The sequence below is a fragment of the Clarias gariepinus genome, chromosome 19 (genome assembly GCF_024256425.1).
Source record: "Clarias gariepinus isolate MV-2021 ecotype Netherlands chromosome 19, CGAR_prim_01v2, whole genome shotgun sequence".
NCBI classification, from domain to species: domain Eukaryota; kingdom Metazoa; phylum Chordata; class Actinopteri; order Siluriformes; family Clariidae; genus Clarias; species Clarias gariepinus.
In genome coordinates this window covers 7,332,589-7,359,713 of record NC_071118.1, presented here as the reverse complement: position 1 = coordinate 7,359,713, position 27,125 = coordinate 7,332,589, and the positions used below count along the sequence as shown (strand labels likewise).

The 27,125-nt window shown below is 38.6% G+C and overlaps 1 protein-coding gene across 2 annotated transcripts in view; it reads right to left on the bottom strand.

Moving 5' to 3' along the window:
• Window positions 1–26,770, bottom strand: part of zgc:100829 (uncharacterized protein LOC445149 homolog) — a 34,321-nt gene extending 7,551 nt beyond the window's left edge. The window contains exons 1-6 of one of the 2 annotated variants that reach the window (XM_053478478.1): window positions 26,441–26,770; window positions 17,199–17,346; window positions 15,739–15,856; window positions 14,427–14,465; window positions 13,739–13,780; window positions 5,980–6,184 (exon numbers count right to left, since the gene is read on the bottom strand). In XM_053478478.1, coding sequence (XP_053334453.1) covers window positions 5,980–6,184; window positions 13,739–13,780; window positions 14,427–14,465; window positions 15,739–15,856; window positions 17,199–17,346; window positions 26,441–26,618 — 730 coding nt within the window. In that variant the 5' untranslated portion in view covers window positions 26,619–26,770. The remainder of the gene's footprint in view (window positions 1–5,979; window positions 6,185–13,738; window positions 13,781–14,426; window positions 14,466–15,738; window positions 15,857–17,198; window positions 17,347–26,440) is intronic. The other variant, XM_053478477.1, reaches the window with a different exon arrangement.
• Between the last annotated feature and the right edge of the window lie 355 nt (window positions 26,771–27,125).

The following is a 27,125-nucleotide window of genomic DNA, read 5'->3' as shown; positions in this document are numbered from 1 at the left end:
GTATTATCTTACAAGAGCCCAAGTTTTGTTTGAAGATATCCAAACGAAGCGCACTGATAAGACACTGCAGCCAACAGAAGTTTTAATATAACCAGAGTGCTGATAATTTTTGACTCACCCTCAAAAGTTTTTATTCGTATAATTCCTCCGAAACTAGAATTAAAAACAGTCCAACAAATGTTAAGAGCCAAAAACCTTACGATTTAGGCCACACCGTCTTTTGTTGTAACTATGGACACGTAGTAGAGTTGCATTACAACATTACAAGCTGTTTAAAGGAGTTAAACTAGTCACAAAGATGGGAATATTCTAAATGGTGGTTGTAATGGAAAAAAACAAGAAAATAAATCTGTTTTTTTTTTTCTTTTACTTAACCTGAGCTGACTTGCAACTTAATAAAAAACAAATGACTTTTGTCATGTACACACTGTGTGTTTTTTTTTTTTTCTTTTCCCGGGGCGAGTAAAAATACGTTGCCATTTCCATGAACTTAAGACCCATAGACCGCCTCTAAAAGAATGCGCCTTGACTGCCCTGCCGTGTTTGTTGTCTTCTCCTCCTCTTCCTCTCCTCTTTTTTTCCCCCTTGCCTTCCTCTCAACCCCCCACCCACGCCCCAATCCACCCCCCTCCCATATTCTGACCCGTGGTTCCTGTGTTAACGTCCTCTCGCCGCACTGCGTGGGCCTGCTCTGATTGTCTCTGTGTGTTGTGCGGTCTCCACGGAAACCCTGGACAGACTCCAACGACCTCGGTGGACACGCTACACACACACACTCACACACACACACACTCACACGATCACACGGCGTCCAAAGCTGGCTGATCCGCCACGTTCTCCACGCCCCACTAATAGCCTGTGCTGAGCCTTGCAAACACATCCCATATGTGTGCGTGCGTTTGTGTGTTCGAACACGTTAGCGTCCTGTGCGCCACTCCCTCCTGTTAGCTGACACCAGCATAAAAAGCGGCATGCTACTTGCCCTGGCGTGGCGTTCTTCATCCTCCCATAACCGCTGCGCTTCCTCCCACCCGGGACGAACTGATATGGGAGAAGCTGTGGAACCTGAGCCTGAGATCTGGGAGGCTCCACACACACACACACACACACACACACATATACAACCTCCACCCACCGTCTTAAGCATTCACTCAAAGCTTAAAAACACCTGATCATCATGAAGCGAACCTGCAGCTTTCCTCACCTGCTGTTAATAATCAGTGTGTGTACGTGTTTAATAATCACTATGTGTGTGTGTGTGTGTGTGTGTGTGCTGTAGATTTGGCATAGGACAGTGGTCACCTGTCCCTCCTAGTGTTTGGAAGGTCGTGAATTGTCCTTTTGTTCAAGTCTTGTTTTGTTAAACTGATCCAAAATAAATTTTCACAGTTTAGAGTCAGAGGCTAAAGCTCATTTGCATTAATGTAAATTAGTAAGGATGTAAACGACTGGCTTGAACAGTTCTCTGGCACATTAGGTGCAACATTTCTTCAGCTTCCAGCTCACAACCTTAATTTCTACCTGCGAATAGTTAACATTTACTGTTTAACATGCAAAATGGAAGAAAAGTTTATAACCGTTACAACGATATGGATAAGATTTTAAAGTTTATATCTGACATACCGGTTTATGATAGGAAAAGAGTTTTTACAAATAGTTTAAGCTAAAAATAAGCTGATTAGCTTTAATGTAACTAGTGATATTATTTCAGTTTAAAGCGCACATACATGTTTGCCTGTCTTTCTGTACAGCAGAACTTTCTGCCTAACTTATAAATACAAAGGAAAACTTTTCTAAGGTTGAGTATCTTACGCCTTGTTTACACTAAGTTGTACTTCTTTTATCATCAGCCAAATATACTCCCTATTCGGTAATGAAATAGTGATTTACAGATTAGAAATAAAAAAAAAGTAGATCGGATAAAGATTAAGTTTTGCCTTAAAACAACTCTAACACGTTATACTTCACTTGTAGGCTATACCACTTCAGCGCTGTTATTTTACCAGTGAAAATATTAATTGATTCCAGTAAAAATATTTAGTTTAGCTTTTCTAATTAATATTTATTGAGCAAGTAGCTTATTAGTAGCCACTTATGATGCATTTTTACCTTATGGCAGATATACAGAAGTAGCAAAAGTTAGTTAAATTTGGTCTAGAAAGTTTTGTGTGATACTATGACAATATCTGGCTGAACAGACACAGAGAGAGACAGACAGACAGATGTCCTCCAATGTATGAAAGATAAGATATATAATTAAAAGAGCGATATCTGATCAATGTACAGACAAAGCCTTTCTTTCATTTATAAAGATAGAGCTTGAGAGATTGCTAGTGTACAAGGCTAGTACTGTTAGCTTGCTTTGCTAATCTGCTTAGGAAACTAGTATGAAACGTAATTAAACGTTTTAACTAATAAAAAGCGATACAGTATATACTGAGATAATGCTGTTTCTCATCAGAACTGAACATAAGTGAGCGCTACACACTTTACACACAAAACGAGTGAATTATTAATTGCTAATTTACATATTGGATAATGTTTGTTTATCATAGCTAGGATAGTAAGCTAGTTGAGTACTATTTTTTCTTAACACTGTAACTGGTACGTTCTGTATTAACCGTGAGTTAGATTCTTCTTACAGCTTTAAGCAGGAGTGGCATTTTTGCTATTGTGGATTTCTTAAAACACATTGGGATGACAATGATGAAATGTTTTTATACGTTTAAACAGCTTGAATTAAAAATGCAAGTAAGGTTCATTGAACATCCACAATGTGTCCAAAAATACGCAAATATATTTGAAGGGAATTCAAATAAATTTTCCTTTTAAGCTACGAAGTCAAACCAGGACCTTCAATCGTGAGAATTTGAGTGTTATGAGTGTAAAAACTCACTTTATATCCCAGCATTTCATTATATTATATTCACATATATTGATGGTATAATGGAGTGGGGAACGACTCCAGAGGGCTCCGAGCTACATTGTCCACAATCGTCATTCATGGACGTACAGTCTTCTTTAAAACATTTGAACCATTCAAATGTTTCCCAATGGCTAAAGGTCTCATCACCATACTGTGCTTGAAGTCAATGTCAATCAGTTTTTTCAGCTTCATGAAGAAATTTCATTAAGTCCTGATTTGACTTTGACACCTCATGTAAATGATCATTTCATTTTTTTCATTTTAAATAACTTATAAACAGAAGGTGAAGCTGTTGCTCAATTGGACACATCTAGATCACACATTATAATCATCCGGGATGACACAATGGAGGAACAGTTTGAGTTCTCATGCTGTCGTTGTGTCTGTGTAAGTTTCCTTTGTGTTCTCCAGTTTCCTCAAACCTCTCAGTGGGTCAACTGTGTGAAGAAGTGTGTAAAAGTGTGTCCTTGGTGCCATGCAATGAATGTATTAGGGTGTATTCCCACCTCACAACCAGTGTTTCGGGGATGGGTTTTAGGTACAACACAAGCCTTACCAGGACAAGTTGGTGGGCATAGATATTAGAATAAATAAATTATTGAAAATCTTACAATGAAATCCAGATGTCGAGTAATTTTGGCATGTGTCTTCTCACCTCAAATTTGAAACATAACATACAATCCTGAATGTACAGTATCGACCTCCTTTTTTTATAAAGTCTGTGTAAAAAGACAAAAAACAGCTATCTCTTTAAATACCCCCGCCCCAGAGGGAGGGGGCGGGCTAGAAATGGGGCAGAGGGCAGAATTCCGGAGCGGCACGTCTATGCGCTGAGCCAGGCCGCGGGGGGGTCACGGCTGCCAGGAGGACTGTGTGTGAGTGTGTGTGTGTATATGTGAGAGTGAGGAGCTTTGAACAGAGCCGAGGCTGGGGGCCCTGTCACTTATCAGCTACGGCCGAGCGTCGCCCAGGGCCAGAGTCGGGAAGCAGTACAGGAATGTGTGTCCTTCCCTCTGAAGGTGAAGAGAGGAGACGTAACTCGCACGCATTCACTCTCTCTTACACACACACACACATGCGCTTCCACATACGCATGCATGCGCTCATGGAGATTGAGGCAGCAGCTGCGGGAGGCTGTTACGCTCGCACGCACACGTGCACCCACAGGAACAGACGCGAGGAAACACATACACATTCACTCACTCTCAGCCAAACTCTTAGCTAGTCGGCTTCATAGATCTCACATACTGAAAATACCCATATACAGACACTTACACTCACCTATACAGTACGTATCACTTCTGGAATTTCCTTTAGGATCAATAAAATATCTATCTATCTATCTATCTATCTATCTATCTATCTAACAGGAATAATATTCTGTTTTTGATGACCTTTAAGCTACGAAACAGCTGTTTTGCTTCTATACATCTTATAATGCACAATCCCACACAATAAAGCTGTAACTCAAAAAAGTCAAAGGATAAAGTGTTTGTTTGCTCTACATGGGCCAGGTGTGTGTGAATACATTGTAGATGCAGTGTATCGATATGTCCAGGAGGGGGAGTTTAAAGAAATACTAATAATGAATTGTAATGTATAATAACACACACTGGATGGTGCTGGTTCAGCTTTCTGAGTGGTCTAACCTGGCTGTCATCTTTTTTTCTTTCATTATGTATTGAAGCACAGAAATAGAAGTAAACCTTAAGGCTTTTCCTAAAACATGGTGTAGCATGGGAATGCAGGAAGCTTAAATACAAATATATAACACAAAAAGAAATTGTACAAAAATACCAAGCAACTACACCAGAGAAAATACAGACAGGCTGTACTCAATATTGTTAGCCTATGACCTGTAAAAGAGACTAGGCTTTCAGGGGAAGAAGAAGAAGAAAAAGAGAAGAAAAAAAAAAGTACAGTCTTGCTTTTACAACCGTGGTCTGGGCAAGGTCATAAAGATTCCACCAGTCTGAAACGGTCTGTGTAAAGTGAGACGAGGTTAACCAAACAGCAAGCCTGCACTAGGAAGGTAATGTCAAATAAGGTGAAGAGGAATAAACAAGCTGCTTAAATGAAACAGGAGAATGCTGTTTGCTGGCAGCACAGTGGCATAGTGGATAGCACTGTTGCTTTGCACCTCCAGGGTCTGGGTTCGATTCCCACCTCCAGGTTTGTGTGCGTGGAGTTTGCGTGTTATCCCCATGCTTAGAGGGTTTTCTCTTACAGTCCAAAGACATACAGATTAGGCTAATTGGTGTTCCTAAATTGCCCGTAGTGTGTAAATAAGAACCCCTGCCAGTGTGTACCCTAAGTGCCTGGGATAGTCTCCAGCCCCCCTGCGACACTGTATACAGTAAAGCTGTATAGACAATGAGTGAGTGAATACTGTATGCTAGAATTGTGTGCTAGCAAAAATGACATATGTTTCAAGGGTGTGATCCATCAGTGTAAAAATGTACAAAACAAACATACTTCAATAAAATGCAGCTTTTAAAGTTAGCCACTTTGGAGTCACCGCTGTGGATTGGGTTGTTAGCTATTTTGCTAGTGGCTTGCATTTACAAAGTCAAATATAACATTTCATAATTATTACTAATCATTTTAAACCCAAATAATATTTTATTCATTACAAAAGCACAGAAAGCAAATAGAGAACTGTAATGGCTGCCATTTCTTAGCAGTTGTTACAACAATTTACCTCAAGTTAGCTAGCTTGAAGTTCTTAAATGCTTACTGTTCATGTTAGCTAACTGATCTAACTGGATAATATTACTGCAGTACTTCATTTAGGCGACTGGCTGGCATTAATTCTAAAACTGAGGACTTGATTTATTAAACTGATACAAATGTCTGCTACCACCACCCATTGTGCTAAGCTAGCTAGAATCATTTAAATTATCTATCACACTGTGTCTTTCTTTCTCACTCTTTCTTTCATCCCTTTCATATCAGCCACGGTAAAGGAGACATAGCCTGCTGCGTTTGAAACTAGCACCTATTTTCAAACATTGAAAGTTTGAATCGTTTGCAGAATACAGAATCGTCCTCACCTCTGCTAATACGAGGCTCGCTCGCTTCGACTGAGCGTAGCGTGCTTGTGATTGACAGCGGCGCGGTCTTCTGCGGCGTTTCCTGGGGCGTGAGGCTGTGCAGGACGCTGGTTGACGTCAGGTGGGGTCGATAGGAAATGGAGGATAGGGAAAGTGTGTCATCCACAGGGCTGTCTGTATCATCTTCCTCTTCTATCTCTTCAACCTGAGGAGACAGTGAAGATCATACAGTAAGTTTAGCTGCTCAGATACAGTACAAAAATAAAGACCCAAAGGAAAGAAGGAAAAAAAAAAAACATGTAGGATGGGTGTTGTAAATGTCCTATAGCATTTAGAATCCCCTAATGTCTTTTAAGGATAAACAATAAATGAAGGTTAACCCCGTCAGTCCTATGTTTTTTTTTTTTTCTGTATGGTAGATGCCCTGGCCTACATTATGTTTGCACTTTTGTATGTCACCTGAGTTAAAGCACAGATATACTCACCTTCAAATTTAATTAGGTATTAAAAGTTCAAGGCTTGTATTAGCTCACAGGATCCTTTTTATAGTAAAAATCTCTCTTTCTCTCTCTCTTCCTCACTCACTCTATCGTGCGGAAATGTAAATAAGTGAAAGTACAGATATTTGCTGTACATTTTAATTGAGTAAATGTAAAAAGAATCCTCTAATAAAACTATTCACATAAAGTATAGACACATGAAATATGTACTCAAATACAGTAATAAAATAAATGTACTGAGTTACCACACTGGTCAAGACAGATACTTTGTACCAGACCAAAAAATGTTGGTAACTAATACATTTCTGGCATATAATTTTTTTTTTTTTTTTTGGTTACTAGCCTCACAAACAACCAATTATGTATAAAACAAAAAAACAATGTCACTTTTACATCAGCGCAGTATTATATTTTTTTCTATTTCTTGCTGTCATTTTCACACTAACATGTCATCTCATCCCCACGTTGCTCTTTTCCTGTTATATATTTATAGCCTATGATGTCACCACGTAGGCCAAAGCAAACCTCTTCATATACATATCTCTTTGCATGAAGTAAGTAAATAAACCCTGTTATAGTAGGGACTGGACTACAGGTGAAAGAAACTGAATTACTGCATCCGCACTATATTAATGGTTGAATTGAAGGGGTTAACGTTTTATTGAAGGTTTTGCTTTTAGCATCCATGTCGAATGATTTTCTATTGGATGTCTTAGGGCAGATTATTTGGGATTTTTGTGGAATTAAGCGCAACAGCACCACCAATGGACATATGGAGAAGAAAAAACAGAGTTGTGTCACATGGTAACAATAGTGTTTTATTAACCTACTTTCTATTAACCTTACTATCTTCCCTGTATCTGTAATCTCTCTGTAATTATCATGGACATGTTTCCATGAACCTGACGTATAAAAAATATATATATTAAAGTCAGACTGAACAAGTGTTTAATTGTTGTAAGTGCATTCAAACCTACCTCCACTGTACTTTACTAAAAGTAAATTTAAAATGATATAAAAAAAGAGTAAAGTCTTACTAAAGCTGTTTACTTTAGATATATCTAACTTTACACTTGATCTTACACTGCAGTACACCAAGCACTTATTTCAGCCTGAAGATTTTATCATATCCTTGTGCAATCAGACAAGAACTCAACTACTTTCAGTCTTATGAGTCTTAACTTGTAAGAATGACAAGTTCTTTCTCTAACAAAGCAGCCTTATCTTATAGAAAAAACAAAATTATGGAGATTTTAAGCTTACAATGCTGTTTACTGCAATCTGGAAAGGTTTCTACAAAAATATATTTTATATGTAAGTCTTTTATTGCTAAGTAAACTCCTGATCGTAGACTTCCTTTGAAAGTGAATTGAATAAAGTCTTGTTGTTTTTTTTCATTATAGTGACACCGAAGCTATTGGTTTTGCACATAAGCAGATCAGCCATAACATTTACACCTTGTCATTGATTATCAATCACATACTAGTAAACTGGCTCATTTATTGCTGTTGGGATCAAAGATCAGACGTTTTGGTCTATTTTTACTGAAATGCCAATGCAGCACAACTCACTGAAAAAAAGTTAATCCTGGTCATGATAGAAAGGCACCAGAACACCAACACCAACTGCTCCACAGTCTGCCGCACAAGGTTAATCAGGCAAACAACCCAAGGCCCCTGACCAAGCCTTTCAAAATCCCAAGATCTCAAACAAGTCTGATCCACAGAGATCTCCCAAATCTCATCTCCCAGCACCCAATGGATCCACTGCTAACGTCATGGTGCAAGATACCACAACACATCCCTAATGGTCTTGTGGAGTCATGCCCTCGGGGAGCCAAAGCTGCCCAGAAGAAGAGAACGTACACAATGTTTTTGTAATGTTAAAGATTACTGGTGTGTGCTACAAGATGTTGGGATTTTAGTTTTAATTTAGTTTGTTGAGGGTTTCCAAGTAAAACCACTTTAGGAAGCAAAGGACGCTTAGGGGAATATTTTAAAGTATACGTGTGTAACTTAAGATATTTTTTATTACATACTCCTCTATTACTCCTACTCTCCCTTTTGGTTTTTGCTGCTTATTAACATTTAGAGTTTTACATGCAGTGTTAAATCAGTCACAAGGAATACAAAAACAATCATGAAACATGTGGGTCCTCATTGGGTCTGAGGCGTAAACATATTCAATGACACCATGGGGGACAAGAAATAGCTCTGCTTAGAGCCCCATGAAGATAGAGCTGTGTGGGTGTGCAAGAGTGTGTTTGTGTGTATGTGTGCGCATGTGCGTGTGTATGTGTGTGTGCGCATGCATGGCACTGAGAAAAAAGGCCGCTGCCCCTGCCCTCGCCTCCGGAGACGATTGCACGATTCCATCCATCTGCGACTGACACGTCCTCCGTCTCTGACACTTTAATTCCCGCATCAACTTTATCAACCATCTGCTCCGGGGAAACCCGAGGGCCCAGCTCTTTCCCTTTCCCTTTCCTTTCCTCACTCTGCGAGTGTTATTGTCCTGTTCCCACAACACGCTTCAACTTATATTCTACACATAACCTCCCGAATATAACAGATGCCTGCACAAAGATGCTTTTTTTTAAAACAGAAGTGTACCGTCTTGATGTTTTGCACAAATGCAAAAGTCTAAGGGAGATTTAGGGTGCAGTGCTGGAGTAAGGACAGAGACAGGTGTGAGAGGACAGATCTGAAGAGAAGTGCCAGAGGACAGCTGGTGTTGTGACCTCCTCAGCCCTCGCAGGCATCAGAGAGAAGAGCCAGGAAAGACCACAGACATGCAGCAATGCAGCCTGCTCTACAGAGCCTGGAACAGAGCTGGCCACAGAGACATGCCTATAGATACTGAGAGAGAGACAGAGAAAAGAGAAAGAGAGAGAGAGCGAGAGAGAGAGAGAGAGAGAGAGAGAGAACCAAAAAGCCTGAGAGTAAGACAGGTACAAAAACTTACCTAAAGAGTCAGAACAGATTATATCTACAAAGCATGAGAAAAAGAGACGGACAACGAAATGAAGAAAACAGATTGAGCCAAAGACAGACCTACAGCACCTGAGAAAGACAGACAGAGACAGAATTACCAACAGAACCGTTTTTGAGACAGACAGAGATGGAGAGACAGAGACAGAAACCATGGCCAAAAGCAGTGTTTGCTATGACGCTCAGGGACTTTCCACACAGGAAACACTAAGAGAGTTGATGTAAGGCCAGCAGTCTGGAGCAGATGGTCTGTAATTAATCAGCCAGTGTATTTATCTTTTTATTTACAGACCCAGGCTTATATATACACTCACAGGCCACTTCATTAGGTATACCTTGCTAGTGCTTGGTTAGACCCCTTTTTGTGTTCAGAACTGTCTTTGTGGCTTTGATCCGACAAGTTGCTGGAAACATTTCTTTGAGGTTTTGATCCATATCGACATGAAACTGAGACTCATCAGTCCAGTCCAATGTTTTTTTTCCCAATCTATGATTGTCCAATGTTCCTGACATGTAATGTAAATTATTGCCACAGTTTCCTGTTTTTAGCTGAAGGCAGTGGCACCCAGTGAGGTCTTCTGATGCTGAAGCCCATCTGGTTCAAGGTTCAACATGTTGTATGATCAAAAATGCTCTTCGGCATACCTCGGTTGTAACATGATGTTATTTAAGTTACTTTTTATTAGCTCACACCAGTCTGGCAAATCTCCTCTGACCTCTAGCATCAACAAAGCATTTTCACCCAGAGAACTGCACTCACTGGATATTATCTCTTTTCAAGCCATTCTCTGTAAACCCTAGGGATGGTTGTGTGTGAAAATCCCAGTAGATCAGCAGTTTCGAAATACTCAGACAAGTTTGTCTGGCACCAACAATCATGCCACGTTCAAAGTTAGCACTTAAATCTCCTTTCCTCCCCATTCTGATGCTTGGTTGGATATAAAAACCATCTAACCAGTATAGCGACAATTTGACAATTCTGATTTAAACAACATGTTTTCTCACACATTTTATATTTATTTCCCTGATTTGATTCTTTAAGGCTGCTTTGGGTGCTATATAAATAAAATAAAATTTTATTGAACTACTATAACATTTTACGAATTTTCTCATTGCTATATGTGGCAAATTCAGTACTCTCAGAGTCATATCATATTTCTAATGGAACCAAAACTATAAATTACTAATTTGGATTGTAAGCCAACGCCACCCTAGACATCTGAATCAGTACCTGTTTAGTGCTCTAAGTATCTGTATCTTATTTAGATTTGAACCAGAAGTGGGTGTGACCTAAAGTCAAATATGAATCCTAAAGCTATCTTTTTGGAAGCACTGCATAAAAAAACAAGCCATTCAGAAATTAGAACAAATAAAAAATAATCAAACTCTTAGTCAACTTTTAAACATCTATATTACCTTAAGTTCAGCTACTTTACTCAAGATCCAAGAACCACATAAATAGGAGCAATAAATGCACAAGGCGATCAATGTGTGTGTGTGTGTGTGTGTGTGTGTGTGTGTGTGTGTGTGTGTGTACTGTAAATACAGTATATCACAGAAAACTACTAGATAACTAGCCATGAGTGATGATATAAGTTTTGCTTAAGTTTATCATTTTGTTTAAGATAAAATCCTAGTGAGGGTCACATTAACACTTCAGTCCTTATCTAATCTATACAAATAATCAGTTTGTGAGATTTAGAAAATGTATCTGACAGATTATGATGTACTTATTTGTGCTATCTATTTCTGACTGTGATCAGTAAATATTCAAATACAGTATAAACATAACACAGACATGAATGTAATGTGACCTAGACAATAGAGTGTCACTGTAGGCCAATTAGCCCATTGGATCATACTGCCACATGTAAATGTTCAAAGAGAATTAAGAAGGAATAGTAGTAAATGTGGGGTGTGTTGACCTCGTCTTCCTCTGTAAATTATTTCATGTTTTTAGTAATACAGGATAAAAAGCATTTACATCATATTGCAGTTCCTGAAGTTAACTTTGCATCAGCTAGCTCTTTAATTAGTACCATTGCGATAAGTTTACATTTACTTTTTAAACATAAGTGTCATGGCAATATTGAGGGCAGAATGATTATACATGTATGAAAATACATCTTTAATATGGATAGTTGACCACTCTTCTTAGTAGTAGATGGTGTTCAATTAATGGTTGGTTTCCTGACACTGTCTAAAAAATCTGCTAAAGTCTGCCTTATGCATTCCACAAACCATTTTAATGTGTCTTTGGAGTCATTGTCCTGTTGAAGGATTTAATTATACACAAGTTTTATATATCTAACTGTTGTTTTGAGATTATGGAAAAAAACGTTTTGTTTTATTCTTCCATCCACTTTGTGTACAATGTACCAGCTCCACTGGCAGTAAAACAGCCCCAAAGCATGATGTTACCACCACCATGTTCAACAGCTGATACTGTACAGTGTTCCAGGCAGTGAGACTGGTGTTCCACCAGCTTCCAGTTCATGTCCAGCCTTTGCTTTGGTGGTTCATGGGTTGTTCCTGACCATTCCAACCATTCCAACTAATTTCCTTTGTTCCTGACCATTCCAACTAGCTGAGGGTAGCACTGTTTGGGACTTCCATATCTTGACAAAGGAACTACATCCACCAATAACTTGTTCTGGAATCGGCGTTCCTTGGACTTTACCAATGTACTTTATGTTGTACATTATGGCCATTATCACTAACAGGAGGAGAAGATGAAAAGACATTTCGGGACTTTCAGCACCATTTAATTAATAATCCACATGGGTGTACTGTATGTATAATATTTTCCCTGTGTTGATCAGAAAACCCAAAATAAATTTAAACTTACGCACCAAATTCTTGGAGATTTATTCTATCAAAGATGCATGCTGGGCAATCATTCATCCACAAAAAAAGACCAGTTCAAAGAAATATTGAAAAGTCCAATATTGCCAAAACATTCATATTCATAATGAGCGTAAATAAACTTCTGACTGCAACTGTAATAAAGCAGTGCATGAGCACATCCAAAAGTGATTAGTACTTGATAAGCAAGTACAAAATCCAAAATGTATTTAGGACTCTTTGTACCACAGATTTTTTCAATTTTCAACCTGATTCGGCTGGAAGGTGTACATTTTTGTTGGATAACAGCACACCAGCTGTGGCATAAATAAAAATGTCTATTAATAATCTAGTTCTATCATATTATTGTTTCTATATTAATAGTTCGGACACAGTGATTTGTATGATGGGTGTTTCACATAATTTAATAAACAGACTTAAACAACAAGTTTAACAGGAAAATCATGTAATTGTTAACATGGTGAGGTTTTTTTGTTCTTTATACAACAGTTAATTCCAATCGAGTAATCTGATTGGATGAGAGGCATTCCACCAGTTGTAAAATAGAGCAAAAGGTCACCTGGTTGTTTAACTATATGCATCAGTTCATGTCACAGGTTTTCTAACAATCATTAAGTCGTCAGCATGGGTTAAAATAGGTCGGTACAGTCCGCAGTAATGAGGAGAGAGCAGCTGTCTGCCAAAACCCACATTCACAACCAGCCATGTACCCCCTTTCAGCCAGAAAAAACATAATGTTATGTCATCCTAAACAACAGTTTGTTTCTTTAGTAATTGCTTCTAAGCTTGTTTCAAATTGCCCCTGAATCTCATGTTGTTTTGTTTACAGCTAACATGAGTTACAAAGCTAACTATTTTCCAATAGAATTTTTAATTGCACATTCTGTCATACATTATTCCTTACATAATTAATATGCATAGAATCATGACCGTATAATGCTACTCCATCCATCCATCCATCCATCCATCCATCTACAGTATCTATACTTATCCTGTGTAGGGTCACTGGAACCTACCCCAAGGAACTTGCTGCACAAAATGGGGGATATTCTGGATATGGTTCCAACCAATAGAGAGCACAAGCAAACACACACACACTCACATATACCCAATCACAAACTATGAACAATGCAAATCTACCTAGAAAACCCAGAGGAAACCCCCAAGCACTGCAAAATCCACACACACACATGAACAACATTTCAAACCCTCAACCTTAGTGCCCAATACTAATTTAACTGTTAGTTATTAAAGGGTATAAGTGGTAAAGGGGTAATGCATACAATTGAGTAATTTTAAATTTTCCCATGTACTCATTGGATTAGCACCTTAGAGTTTGAAAATGTAAAACACAAACTGATGTGTATTAATTACATATTATAACACACAAGGCATTGTACTTACACTCTCAACCGGAGATGCAGGCTTTGGGTCACATTCTGGTACCTAAAGGAAAAGCAGAGAGCAGCCAAATTTCGGTTAAAAAAATAATAATTAAGCTGTTTTTAACCTTGGAGATATGTCCATGAGATGTGTCTGGAGACACAGCAGATTTGCTCATTATAAAGTAGTTTGATGTACATGTACTGTAGGTGGTGTAATTAAGCAATATTATAATAATTATTAAAAATGTCAAAACTTTCTTTCGGGTTCTCCGGTCAAGGGGTCTCTGCTGCCTGGTGTGCAGGGGTCTGGCGGTGATCATGCCAGTTATTTAAAATAAAAATAAACATGTTTTCGGGTTGTGGTTTCTTGTTATGAACATAAGAGTAGCATATGGGCAAGCAGCATATGGGCTTGTGTGTTTCAGTTTAACTGCCAGAGAGCAGAGTGGTCATGCTTACAGATCTTTGCACATGAAATTTACTAAAGCAATACAAGCTTTTCTGTCATACTGTCGTTTGTGTACTTGACTACAGCAATGCACTATGAACAGTTTAAATGGTATAAATATAACGTGAATCATTGTCACTATAGATTAATAATATTAGGGGGATAACAATAATTTGGGACCTGTAAAATGATGTCAGTGGTGGAAAAAAAGGTTGAGAACCCCTAGAAAAAATATACAAGCTGCAATACTAAAGCTTACCTGTGGAGGGGGCAGTGTCCTCACTTCTTCTCTGTTCTCCTGTCAAAACACAAGACCTTAGATCACATAGAGTATCACTTCGAGTATGCTTAATTAGATGACCTGTTGTTGCACATATCAAAAAGACATAAAAAAAAAAAAAGAAATGCACGGGAACATCAATGTGCGTGTTTTATAAATTAGCAAAAAAAAAAAAAAAAGGCTGAAGAGCATGTTTAGACCGATTATTTTTGCATTTGGAAGATGCGAGCAGTCTGAAGGATTACGCAGTGGCCAAAGCGACCTGCCTACGTCCATCTTATTGAGCTCCGGCTGAACACAGCGTTGCCATGGCAACCCCACGACGATGTGCCTTCTTCTTCCCCCTCGCATCAGTATAGCGTGAAAGAGAAGGGGACGAGCATGAGAATTCGCCCTCGCCCTCCTGGACTGCAGATTTTTCTTTTTCACCACACTCTCTTGCACTCTCCTTTTTCTATGTCTCATCACACACAGACACACACAAACACACACATCACTCTCACATCCAGCCTCAAGCACAGATCATAGCGTCGCAGTGCTTTGACCTCCCTCAGCCGTTCTCTAGGGGTGGAACCGAAACTGGCAGCACAAAACCGAATTTGTCTCAGACTACATGTAACAAGACAACACTTACATGCACACACACACACACACACACACACGTGTCTATGACAAGAGTCGCAATAATACAGAGCAAGGTCCGAAGAAAGGAAGAGGTGAGCTGTGATGAAAAGAAGGTTGCAGGTGACAAGGAGTGGATGGTTTTGTTGAATGCAAAAAAAAAAATAGTGGAAAAGAAAGGGAGGAAAGAAAAAGAAGGAGGACAGAGTGGAAAGACGGAGAGACAGTGGTTGTGATTTATTTGGCCGTTGAGCAGTGATGGCTCTCCCCGTGGAGAAAGTCCGTCTCACTGCCCCACGGCTCTGTCCCAGATTAATGACAGCAACAGGAAGGTCACCTACACACACACACACACACGCACACGCACACACACAAATACGTAATCCAGAGCACCTAAACGCAAGCACACACTCACACCAGGCCCAAAGACAGACACAAACAAATCCACAGAAAGAAAAAAAAATGATGCAGCAACACCAAACCCATGTGCACTTGCCTTTTCTCCATCATCCACATTATCATTGGATTCACATATAACTGAAGAATGATTTGAGCAGATGTTGAGATAGATGAGCTACTATTTGCCAACTTGTTTATCTATGTTCGAGAGATTTCCTTCATGTTTTTTATTGCTGATAAATATTCTGGTACAGATCTGTCCTTCACATACCGTTAAATTGAGCTGGACTCCGGACATTGTTTGGGGTGGGAGATTCTCCCTGCCTGAACGTACCGGTTCTTGGGACGTTCGGCTTACTAGGTTGCTCTTCAAACTTGCTTCCTGGATGCTGCAAAAAAAAAAGAACATATGGAACATAGGAGCAGAAAAATGACAAATTTACAATATACAGCTTGTATATGTAGACAATGTATGTTAGGACATGTATATTACGTCTTCCGGCAAAACAAAACATATCCTCCGACAATTTATAATGCTATTTTTATTTATCATGCCAAAAAAAATTTCCGTCACCTTTTTTTCCACTGATAGTCAGTCTTACTGGTTCCCACCCATTAGCTAATACTTGCCTATCACATGATGAAGTGATACCACGAGGAAAACATGTGCTTCCTCTAGGATATACACAGAATCTCTTCTAAACTGCTGCCCATGCTGAGGTATAAAAACCCTTGGAGAAAAAGCTTTCTTTTCTCACCTTTCTGCATACATAATACATAATTAAAAGACCCATGCCTACTGTCTCTGTGATTGACAGGGGATAGAAAGTATGCAGTTCCACCCACAGATTGCTGGTTTGCATCATTGAGATTTGATCTTCCAATGATTCCTTGAGTATGTAAAAGGATATGAACGGTGTCCCACACAAGATTACCCTCAGTGTTCCTATGATAGGCTTCATAAAATGAATATTTGGGGTGTTCAAATCAAACTTTTGATTCTGCATAATAACAGTACACAGTTATAAACGTAAAGTTTCTCTATATAATCCTCTGCTACACTAATGCTTTTATCCCAGTGTACCACTAGTGCTTGGACATCATCAAGGTAGAAAGTCTTCTCAGTAAGCCGGAGCCATGATCAGACTGCCTGCGTCAGGTCTAAAACTCTGGCCTTCCAGGAACTCCTTTAACAGCTCAGAGCGAGGTTAGGATGGAGGAAATAACTCCCAGTCGAGTTCCTTGTGTTTTCGTGTATGATTGTGTACAGTTCCCACAGGCAGATGCATTTCTTTTCACAAATTATCCTTTGATTTTCAAAGAACAGGCATTCCACTAGCTGAATGTTCATGGGAAAGACTGCAGTGGGCTCCGAGCCACCTCAGCTGGAATCGTCAATCTCACACATCTGGTCTTCTTTAAAATCTTTGCACCATTCACATTTTTACTGCGACTAACAGTCTCATCACTGTACTTGGCTTGAAGTCTTCTGTAAATGTCGGTTTAGGCACCAAATCAAGGTTTTACATATAATAATCAATAATTATGTTAACCCATGCTTTCAAATGATCTTTATACACATCAGAACTAAGTAAGTTCAAATTTGATTGCCAAAATGTTTCATCCTGACTATTCAATATTCCTTATTTTCTTTATTAGATTATACTTTATGAAGAGCAATTCATGAGTACAGACTGTATCACACTTAAACAAAAAGGAATGTGTCCATACTGGGAATTGTTTCGAAGACTAGCAGCTTTTCTCTCGCCAAGCCCTGCTCGGAGAATCTTGGAGGACTTGAATTCATCCATCTCTCCAATGACGATGACTTGCACGTCACCATCGCAGCCCAACAGCCAACTCACACTCTTACTGTGAGCTACACAATGAAAGACACAGAAAGACACATTAATTACATATACAGTAAATAACATATAAATAAAACTAATACACTAATGGTATTAAAAGAGAGAGAGAGAATAACAATATACTAGTTTTAAAGGGTGTAAGAGCATTTATCACACATCGATGGGTGTACACTTGTTATTGGTTTCATTTCAGTAAATGTGAAACGAACATAAAGAAGAGGACTGGCAGCAAACAAGGGAAGGCAATCAGAATGAACTGGTTCTTCTTGCACACCTCATTGCAAAGGTACTGCATTCCAACTCGACAGGCGGACATGCCCTTGACTTAATGAGGTTGTCATAACAAATAATCTAGCTATCAAACAACAAAGTAGCTAGTTTTGTTATGAATTCCCTCATACAAACCACTGTGATATTGTTAACGGTTTAGCCAGCATTAAAATAAATGGCTGTACAGTCTGTTGACTGATTGTGCTGAAAAAATTTGATTTGTCTTACCAGGTACCTGCGGCGAAAAAAAACAAACAATAATCTGGTCAAACTGGTAGACCATGTTTGCCAGCTGATTAGTTATTTTCTCAGCTTTCTAATTACTTAATTAATAAATGTTTGCGGTTTTCCAACTTCCTCACAGTCATGTTTCCTTAATCAGTTTCCTGGCAATGATTGTGATGGTTTACCAGCTTTAGTTTGTTTTAGATTCACTGAGTACATCTCCTATTCTGTATTACCCAATTAATATAGAACTCACTCACTTACTCACTCATCATCTATACTGTTTTATCCTGTATACAGTGTCGTCGGGTACCTGGAGCCTATCCCAGGACACTTGAGGCAAACAACAGTGGACAGGGTGCCAGTAAATCCCAGAGCACACACATGATCATTCAATCTGCATGTCTTTGGACTGTGGGAGGAAACCAGAGTAATCAGAGGAAACCTATCAAGCATGGGGAGAACATGCAAACTCCATGCACACATGGGCAGGAATCAAACCCTGGAGGTGTATGGCGATTGTGCTAACCACTAAGCCACCACGCAGCCTAATGTAGGACTCCCACCTCATTTTTAAAAATACTACAGAAAAAGATTTAAAGATTTTTTTGGGGGAAACATAACATGATTGAATTTAACTCATACTTTTATACTTCTTTGTAGTTCTAAGGACTGTGAATGTGCTTTTTGAAAAGCCCTTGATATGATAACATGATGTAGAGTATTTCCTCCAAAGAACAGAAGAAAAGAATCAATAATATTTAGCCTACTGATGGACATTGTGGTTAATGGTTTGGCCATTGTACCACCAGGGTGGAAGGTTTGAGTCCCTTTTTGATTCTCTGTGCATGGATTGTGTATGTTTTCCCCATGGGTTACGTCTGGGTGCTCCAGTATCTTCCCACAGTCCAAGGACATGCAGATTAGGCTAATTGGTATTTTCAACTTGGTGGTGTTGTGTGAATGAGTGTGCATGATGTGCCCTGTGATGGACTGGCACCACATCTATAGTGCCCCTCTGGGTAGGTTCTAGGCCTTCTGTGACTCTGTACAGGATTAGCTGTATAGAGAACATATGAGTGAGTAAATAATATAACGTTTAATACAATGTATGGCGGATTGTTTCCAGCATGTGTAAGAGAACATCACACATCTTTTACATCTTTTAAATTAGGTGTAGGTGTAGGGCATACCCTAATAATCAACAGTTTACATTATTCTGCTCAAGATACCTATTCATGTTATTCTAGACAGTTCCCCTTGAAAAGAATACCTCAGGTGGATTATATTTCTTGCTTGCACAATGCTTTGTATTGCAGTTTGATTAGAACCTAAAGCATTAAGTCACACAAACCCAGGAAGGATGGTGCCGTACTGTCAACTTTGTGAAACAAATGAAAAAAAAACATAAATGGAGATCACTACAATTCTTGTGATCTGGTGTTTAATTTAGCAAATGGTGGCTTAATCTGTTAAGGCTGTGGGTTACTGATCAGTTTGTTGGGGGTTCATGTCCCAGCACTGCCAGGTTTCCATTGTTGAGCAAGTATCTTAACCCTGTCTGCCCCAGGACCCAGCTTTCTAACTGGGATATGTAAAAAATCGTATTATTGTTCTGTAAGTTACATGTGACAAATAATTGAATTTTAAGAGAAATCAACACTAAATACTATAGCTATGTTTAAAAGTGAAAGAAGTGTTTCCATAGAGTCACAATGTGATGAGAACTCACAGAGTTGGGACTAAATCCTTATTAGTGAGACTAATCAGAAAAAAGGCATCAGTTTGCCAGGAAGCATAAAGACTGTACTAGCTATGGAAATGTGGTCAGATTGACTTTATTCCAAAGCTATGGGCACATCAGGGTAAAATGAGAAGCGCATAAAGTAGACCCATTATGCATAGTGCTCACTGTACATGCCTGTGGAGACAGTGTTATGAATTATTATGATTTAGGTTCCACAACATCATGTAGCAATAAAATGAAGTCAGCTGATGACCTGAATGTACTGAATGACCAGGTTCAGTGGACCACATCAGTGGAGTTGATGTGCATTGATGGAGCTGATGTTACATGCATATGTTGTTTTGTTCATGTTACAGACCCAAATCATGAAAAAGTGGTTCTGGGAGAATGCGGAATCATTGTCACACATGAACTAACTATCAAATTGCATGCTGTAAAGATAAAGGTTATTAATTTTACAGTGCAACATTTTTTTATTTGTCCAGGCAGTGTTTTTTGAATGGTTGTATGCCACTTTGAAATGCTTACATAGCATGCATTTGATTTCCTGGAAATCATATAATCATTCAAAGAATTTATCGATCATCAACTAACAAAGGTGTGTGCAATGCATAATATATAAGCAAGGGGTAACTCTACCTCAGTATATGTTTGCTTCCTAAAGATGTATGGCTACAAAACCCCAAATAGTAGAAAGTAAGCTTTTGTCAAAAAATAATTGTAGAAAAGTTTCTTTAATATAGTATTTGTTTTGGGTATAGTTTAGCATTAGCCTACCCCTGTGCAGCTGTCATAACTGTCAGTCAACAACAACTTACATATATTTAGCTGCGATGCTAAATATTTGTTAGCAGTGACTGCCTGCTGATGTATTTCCACTATGGCCATGGTAATGTTAGTTTGCTTCATGTATTGTCTAGCAGATCTGTTTTTCACTTTCTTCTGAACTAGTGCTGTGTGTCTTCTTTTTATACTGTAGTTGAGATGCTGCCTGTGTTTTAACTGTTATATGAAAAGGTACCTCTTAAAACACATGGCATAAAAATAGATTTAATTTACATTCAGCATAATGAACAGCTACTACTGTTCGTCCGTTGAGTTTTAGGTTAGGACGTGTTGGAGGCTGCTTTTTATAACTTTTTTTTTTTTTTCACAATTAGATACAAGTCATAATGATTGGTTTGAGAGTCTGGTCTGAGAGTGAGCACTTTAGGTCAGAGAACAGTTTGATAGATTTAGACAGTTTAACATTTAACAAGCAGGTTTAGTTGTTTGTCTTGGACAGAATTCATACAATGCATAAAAATCATAAGAAATCTTGATATTTGTATTAAACGTGGTGCATATTGTTCAGTGGTGTGCATGAACAAAAATAGCTTTGAGTAGAAAAGTTAATATATATTTTTTCCATTTGTTTTTCATTATTTTTTAATGGCCCAATACTGGTATTCTTTCAGCTGCTTTATGATCCTAACATTTGGTTTGGCATAGGTTTTACACCTCATTACACCCTTCCTTCCATTGTTTCTGTACTTGAGACTGGCACTAAGAGTGGTCTGCAAACACAGTTGCTGAGTTTGTGGGATCAGCTGGGATGCAAATCCGGTTCTTCCACATGGCAGACTAGAAGCCTACAGCTGAGCAACCAATGTCCATACATTTAAATAAATATGGATGACCATGGATGGAGAGACAGTCTGTTGATGGGCACAAGCTCTCTCACACACACACACACTCACACTATGGGCAGTTTGAAAAAAAAGTGCAAAACACAAGCGATCACCACAAGCTGTATTTTTATGGCTGTTGTTTTGTTGATTACTCTAACAAGAAAGGAAAAACATAGAATAATAGGTGTTACAAATGATATAACAGAAGCTACCTTGTATTGGGAATGTTTCAGAACGTTAGATATAACTGGAAAATTATAGAAATATATGGTGTGGTGTTTGTTAAACAGATGAAGAAATAAAACACTTGATGTGCTGCTTAAAAAAATCCATGCTGTTGTTGATTATTTTCCTAAAACAGCAACCCTTGTTGGGTTTTATTCTTAATATAAAACACAATAATTATAGAAAATATATTTATGGTGTGTGTTTAATTATATACGTAATTAGTAAAATAGCAGGAAAATTAAAAGGCGGTACTTGATTGACAAGTTGTAAGCATTGTGTCATAGCATTGTATAGCATTGTGTCAGAGGAGGCCATGTGATAAACACCTTAATGTTTCTAATCCACTTTTGTTTAGAGATTTCTTGGCGCTCAGAAACTCAAATATGTGAAATCATAACAATCTTGACATCATAATAAAACTAAATATTTGAACTTTCCCAGTCAGATTTTAAATAACCAGACATTTCCTGCAATAAACACACATCTTGTGATATGCAGTTTTAATAAATTCGCTGGAGATGTTCAAATCTTTATTCACACCCTCTCTCTTGCTTTCACTTTTCAACCCTCGCTTTCTTCTGTTTTCTCTAAACACAAGCACTTCCTGTAGACTTCCTGCTTAACTGGCAGTTAATTGTTTCTGACCATGGAACATGGCCTGGCAGATATTTCCTGTCTTGCTTTTAAAGCTAAATTAAAGTTTTTTTTTACAATTAAAATCCTCACTCAGTACAGCAAAACAGTACAAGTCAAAATGGCGATTTTAAATACACAGAGTCTGACAGTCTGTTGTGAAATTGTCTCCTGGGTTTGTGGATATTGTATCAGCGTTGTCTAGAGAAACCACTGACCAGCTGAGAAACAGCTGCGTATCTCTCAAGGAGAAAGAGGCCTCTCTGTTCACCACCAAGCCCTGAAATGCACTTGATAATAACAGCTTTGTCTTTGGCGTGGCCAAAAAAAAAGGTTGGACCGACGTATGTTATGCTAAGTTAACACACTGCCAGCCTACGTGCGACCTATAGTTATCAGAACACTCCCGCTTGAATTTCTCCTCATGACTAGTTCAACTGCTGAGACAGCCTGCAGTGTGCTGAGTCATCTTTTTATAGCAAGTTTTCTCACAAGGCCCAAGACTTCCTTCATGCAAATGCTGACTGGCAAGATTCTTCCAATGTCAACGAAGTCTTGTGAACGCGTTTCTTTCGGCTTAAAACGTCTAATGAATTCTAACCTAAGGCTTGTTAGTCTGTGATCAGTCTGATTTGTTACACTCGTATCCTTAAACCATGCTTGGTCCCTGGTTCGAACAGCTGTCCCTAGGGTGTCCATCATACAACCAGCCGATTAAGGTTCTAATTTCGCTGACAAAGGAATTTAGAGTCCATGCTCTGAATGTTAATTGTCTTTTGGATTGAAATTGAACTGAAAGATTAAAAAATAGAGCGAGTCTGTGAGGGGAGGTTATTGTAGGTGACAAATTATAGCAAGAAATTGAGGGTCATAAACTCTGCTACTGATCAGAAATGTGCTAATCTTCATTAGCCAGCCATTTTCTCCTCAATTTGGTAACCTGCCAGTTTGCAATTCCCAGCCAACGTTTCCATTATGAACTACCATCTAGGAAAGATGAAGGACAACCATATACTTTACTGTATAAAAAAGCACCACATGCTCAGAGTTAAACCTTTAATCCTACATGATCTCAAAGGTCATAATTACCTAATGTTGCTGATTGACAAGGGAGAGATAGTGTACATCCCCACAGCTAATCCCTAGCCAATTTTGCTTCCTTGGCTCACAGACACAGACTGGCTAGGAAATTGTCAGGATTCAAACTGGTGACCTATTAATGACAGGATGACAGCTTTTCTGTTGCACTTCTAAACAACCAGATAAAAATTTTGAGTATAAACTTACTCCTAGGTCCATCTATATAAATTTGCCACAGGCAAACTCCTAGGTATATCTTTATAAATAAAAGAAAGGTTTTGTCTGTACATTAGACGGAACTCGCTTTTTCAATGGTATCTTTACATTGGAGGACCCGAAACCAGTCTTTTTTGCCTCGAGGTGGGCGAGCCAATCAACACGATAGTTCAGTTTTAGAGTATGCGGAAAGACACGGGAACGACTGTGATGCACCTACACCCTGCCAAAATCCTCAATACACAGATACACATGAGTCATCAAGGCTTACTCCAATAAATGGGACGTACACTATGAAAATTGAACCTTCCGCCATAAATTAAATCAAAATGTCAAAATGTTAAGTAGACTGTAATAAACTGTGGGAGCATCTGGAGAGAATTTAATGATTTCTTTTGCTGTATCTAGATATCTGCCTGAGGTTTAACCTGCACCATAAGTGAAATCAAAGTGTTGAGAAAAAACGATGTTGTGAACAGGTATAAGCCAGATTTAATAATCTACTCTAACATGGACTGTATATATGACAGTATTGAAATGTCATGTTGTCGCGTTGTTTCTGCTGTCTTTGTTAATGTCTTTGTCGCTCGTTTGCACATTTGCACGTGCACTTTATGTTGTCTCTTTTGTATTTAGAAAAACTTAGATAGTTTTTCTGTTAACCTAAAATGTCAATCTGTCTTGTCTTAGCTAGCCAGCTAATTAGGTTTCTTAGTTAGCTAGTTCGTTTTTGTTAAATTATGTTGGTAATTTATGTTGTATGTAGCACCTTGGTCCTGAAAGAACATTGATTCGTTTTTTTTTTAACTGTATATGGATAAAATAGCAGTAAAAGTGAACTTGAACTACTTGAACTTGAACTTAAAATAAGCTACTAATAAACTACTTGCTCAATGTAAACAAACACCTGCACCAATAGATATTAATTAGAAAAGCTAAACTGAATATTTTTACCAGGATTAATTCATATTTTCACAGATGAAATAACAGCGCCCAAGTGGTAGCCTATAAGTGAATTTTAACGCATTGGAGTGGTTTTAAGGCAAAACATAATCTTCATCTGATCTACTTTTTTTAAACGTTTCATCCCATATAGCCCATAAAAAAATGCAGATGAATTAGCATGTTTATGCTCGAACTTTTAAAATGTTATTGGTCTGACTCACTTAAAATTGGACTAGCTGCGATGTGATTGGCTGATAAACTGATTAAAACTGATTTGGCTCACTTTGGCTTCGAAACTCTTAGACAACAATACGAAATCATACCTTTACCTCCAGTCGAAATCAGTATCGTCATTTCTTCAAGATATAAACCTAAATCTTTAATTTGTATTTATTTATTTATTTATTTTTGCTTTGAGTTTCTGTATATTTGTCTGTACGTTCAAAGAGCATTTCACACCTTTCTGTGGTTCATGTGCTGAGCTGTTCCTGTGAGCATTCATCATCACTCATCTTTATAACACAGGAAGTGCCTACCATACTCAAACCACACCATCAGCTTACATTTCACCTCAAAATCATTTTCTCTACAATCATACCATATTTAGCCTGTAAAAGAGGCATAAGCAATCCAGTCTGGTAAAGGGTAATATTACTGCAGTTGACTCTCGCAAACGTTTCGACACTGTCATTTGCGAGATGTGGTTTGATGAGAAAGCTTGTGAGTGCGTAATACCTTAACACAAGTTTTCCACTCGAATTCAAACATTTTGCTAGCTATGAGTTGTCATTATACTTTACTCTACATGTTATAACATGTCAAGATCACTGTCTAACTTCTTCTTCTGGTTTTATAGCACTGAACAATACCGAGTGAAAGTCCTCAGTTGATTCATGGAAGAATGTTGCAGTTATTTTTAGTGGTTTCTAAACCTGACAGACTTGACAGACAGAAGTACAAACTGCTGCAAAGTGCTGCCTAGCTAGGCCAAGTGCAATGTGAAAGTATAGCTCAAAACAAACTCTTATGCCTAAACTGGCTGGCAATATGTAACAATATGTAATTATGAGCCTTGATTTCGCAAGTTGGAATCATCAGAATACAATAAAAACAGAAACCCAACTTGATGACACATAAATAAACCTACTTTCAATGTTGTTTTCGACTAGTTACTCTGAATAACAAGCGAGTTAACTTATGCTGTATTGCAAGTAGTGATGATGTCACATATTAGGGATATATTGCCAAAGTTTTGTTTTTAGTATAAACTTCCCCATGGATTTTCGTTTTCCATTTTCAATAGTCCACCACATAATTAGAAGTTAATGCTGAAAAATATTTGTATGCCAGAAAAGAAACCAGCACATTATATAAGCAGACACATTTCAGACAGAAAAGGAAGCTGCTGGGGTTTGCATGCAAAAAAAGTAGCAGGTGCAACAGTCAAAGTCTTCACAAGAACTGTGGATGGTTGTGCGGGATGTTGGTGGCAATTTCTTTAGAAAATGACACAAATTGTACGTGAGACTTCCCAAAAAGTCTCAGTCCTTAATGTTTAATTAACCACTCTTTACTAGGTTTTATAGGGTTTTTTGAGGATATCTTTGCTCTACAGCATTTATTTGCATGTGCCTAAGACTTTTGTGTATTACACTATATCATATACAGTAATTATAATCAACATTTAAGGTTGATGTTTGAGCCCTCATTATGTTGTGAATGTTGGGCCCTTGGGAAAGGCCCTTAATGCTGTGTATATTTAAAATACCCAACCAAAAATAAATGCACATTCACTTCCGACCACATCTATATAGACTCACCATGGTATAGCTTTAAAAACAGCTACACATGAGACCATAAGTTTAAATTGAGCTGTGTATGATCAGTGGTCCATAGTGTCCCTGTCATGTTTTTGGGTCCAATTGTTCACTTACTGTTTCATACACTATAATAAACTGTGTGTATATGCGTGTTACGTCTAAAGCTCCACAAGACAAATGTAAAACACAATGGCTTGTACTGTATGTGGAACTTGAGATACTTGACAAATAAACCGAACTCTGAAAAATGTGACAGGTGAAGAAGCTGTACCTGGCCTGGCTTTGGGTGCTTTGCGTGCTTCCTCTCGCTCCAGCTTCTCCTCTCGCTCCTTCCAGCGCCGGACCTGCTCCTGTCGCATCTTCAAGAACAATGTCTTTTTCTGCTCCTCGTTCAGAGCATCCAGGACATCTGGGTCAATATACATTTCCTTTAGGATCTGCTGCAACATGGCTGTGTGTGTGTGTGTGTGTGTGTGTGTGTGTGTGTGTGTCCAATCCTTTAGATCCAGATGTGAAAAGTGTATGCTGGCGTGTAGGAGTTTGTGCCCGGGTGCCGGCCCTGCTCCTGAGCCCTGCTGCTCGCTCACTTCACCACACACACTCTCTCATCACTGAGCAGCAGTCAGCAGCTGGACAGGCTGTGGGGGTAAAAAAAAAAATGACAAGTTACAACATCTGGAAACAATCTGCCCTCGCTCTGGCGCTTTTGTAGCTTGCATTGTCAGTTTATAGCTTTGGGTCAAGTTGGATTTTTTTCTTCTTCTTTTGTGCACCTACTGACTAACTTTTCCTGTTTACCTTCTTCGCCCTCTTTCTCGGCGTGGTTGAGTATTTGCCCTGCCAGACTTCTTTTCTTTAAAGCAGTGTGAGAGTGTCGTCAAACATGCAGTTTCTCATGCTTAAATGGGAGGAGATTCCTCAGAAAAGAAAAAGAAAATCCCCCACCCTCTTTGAAG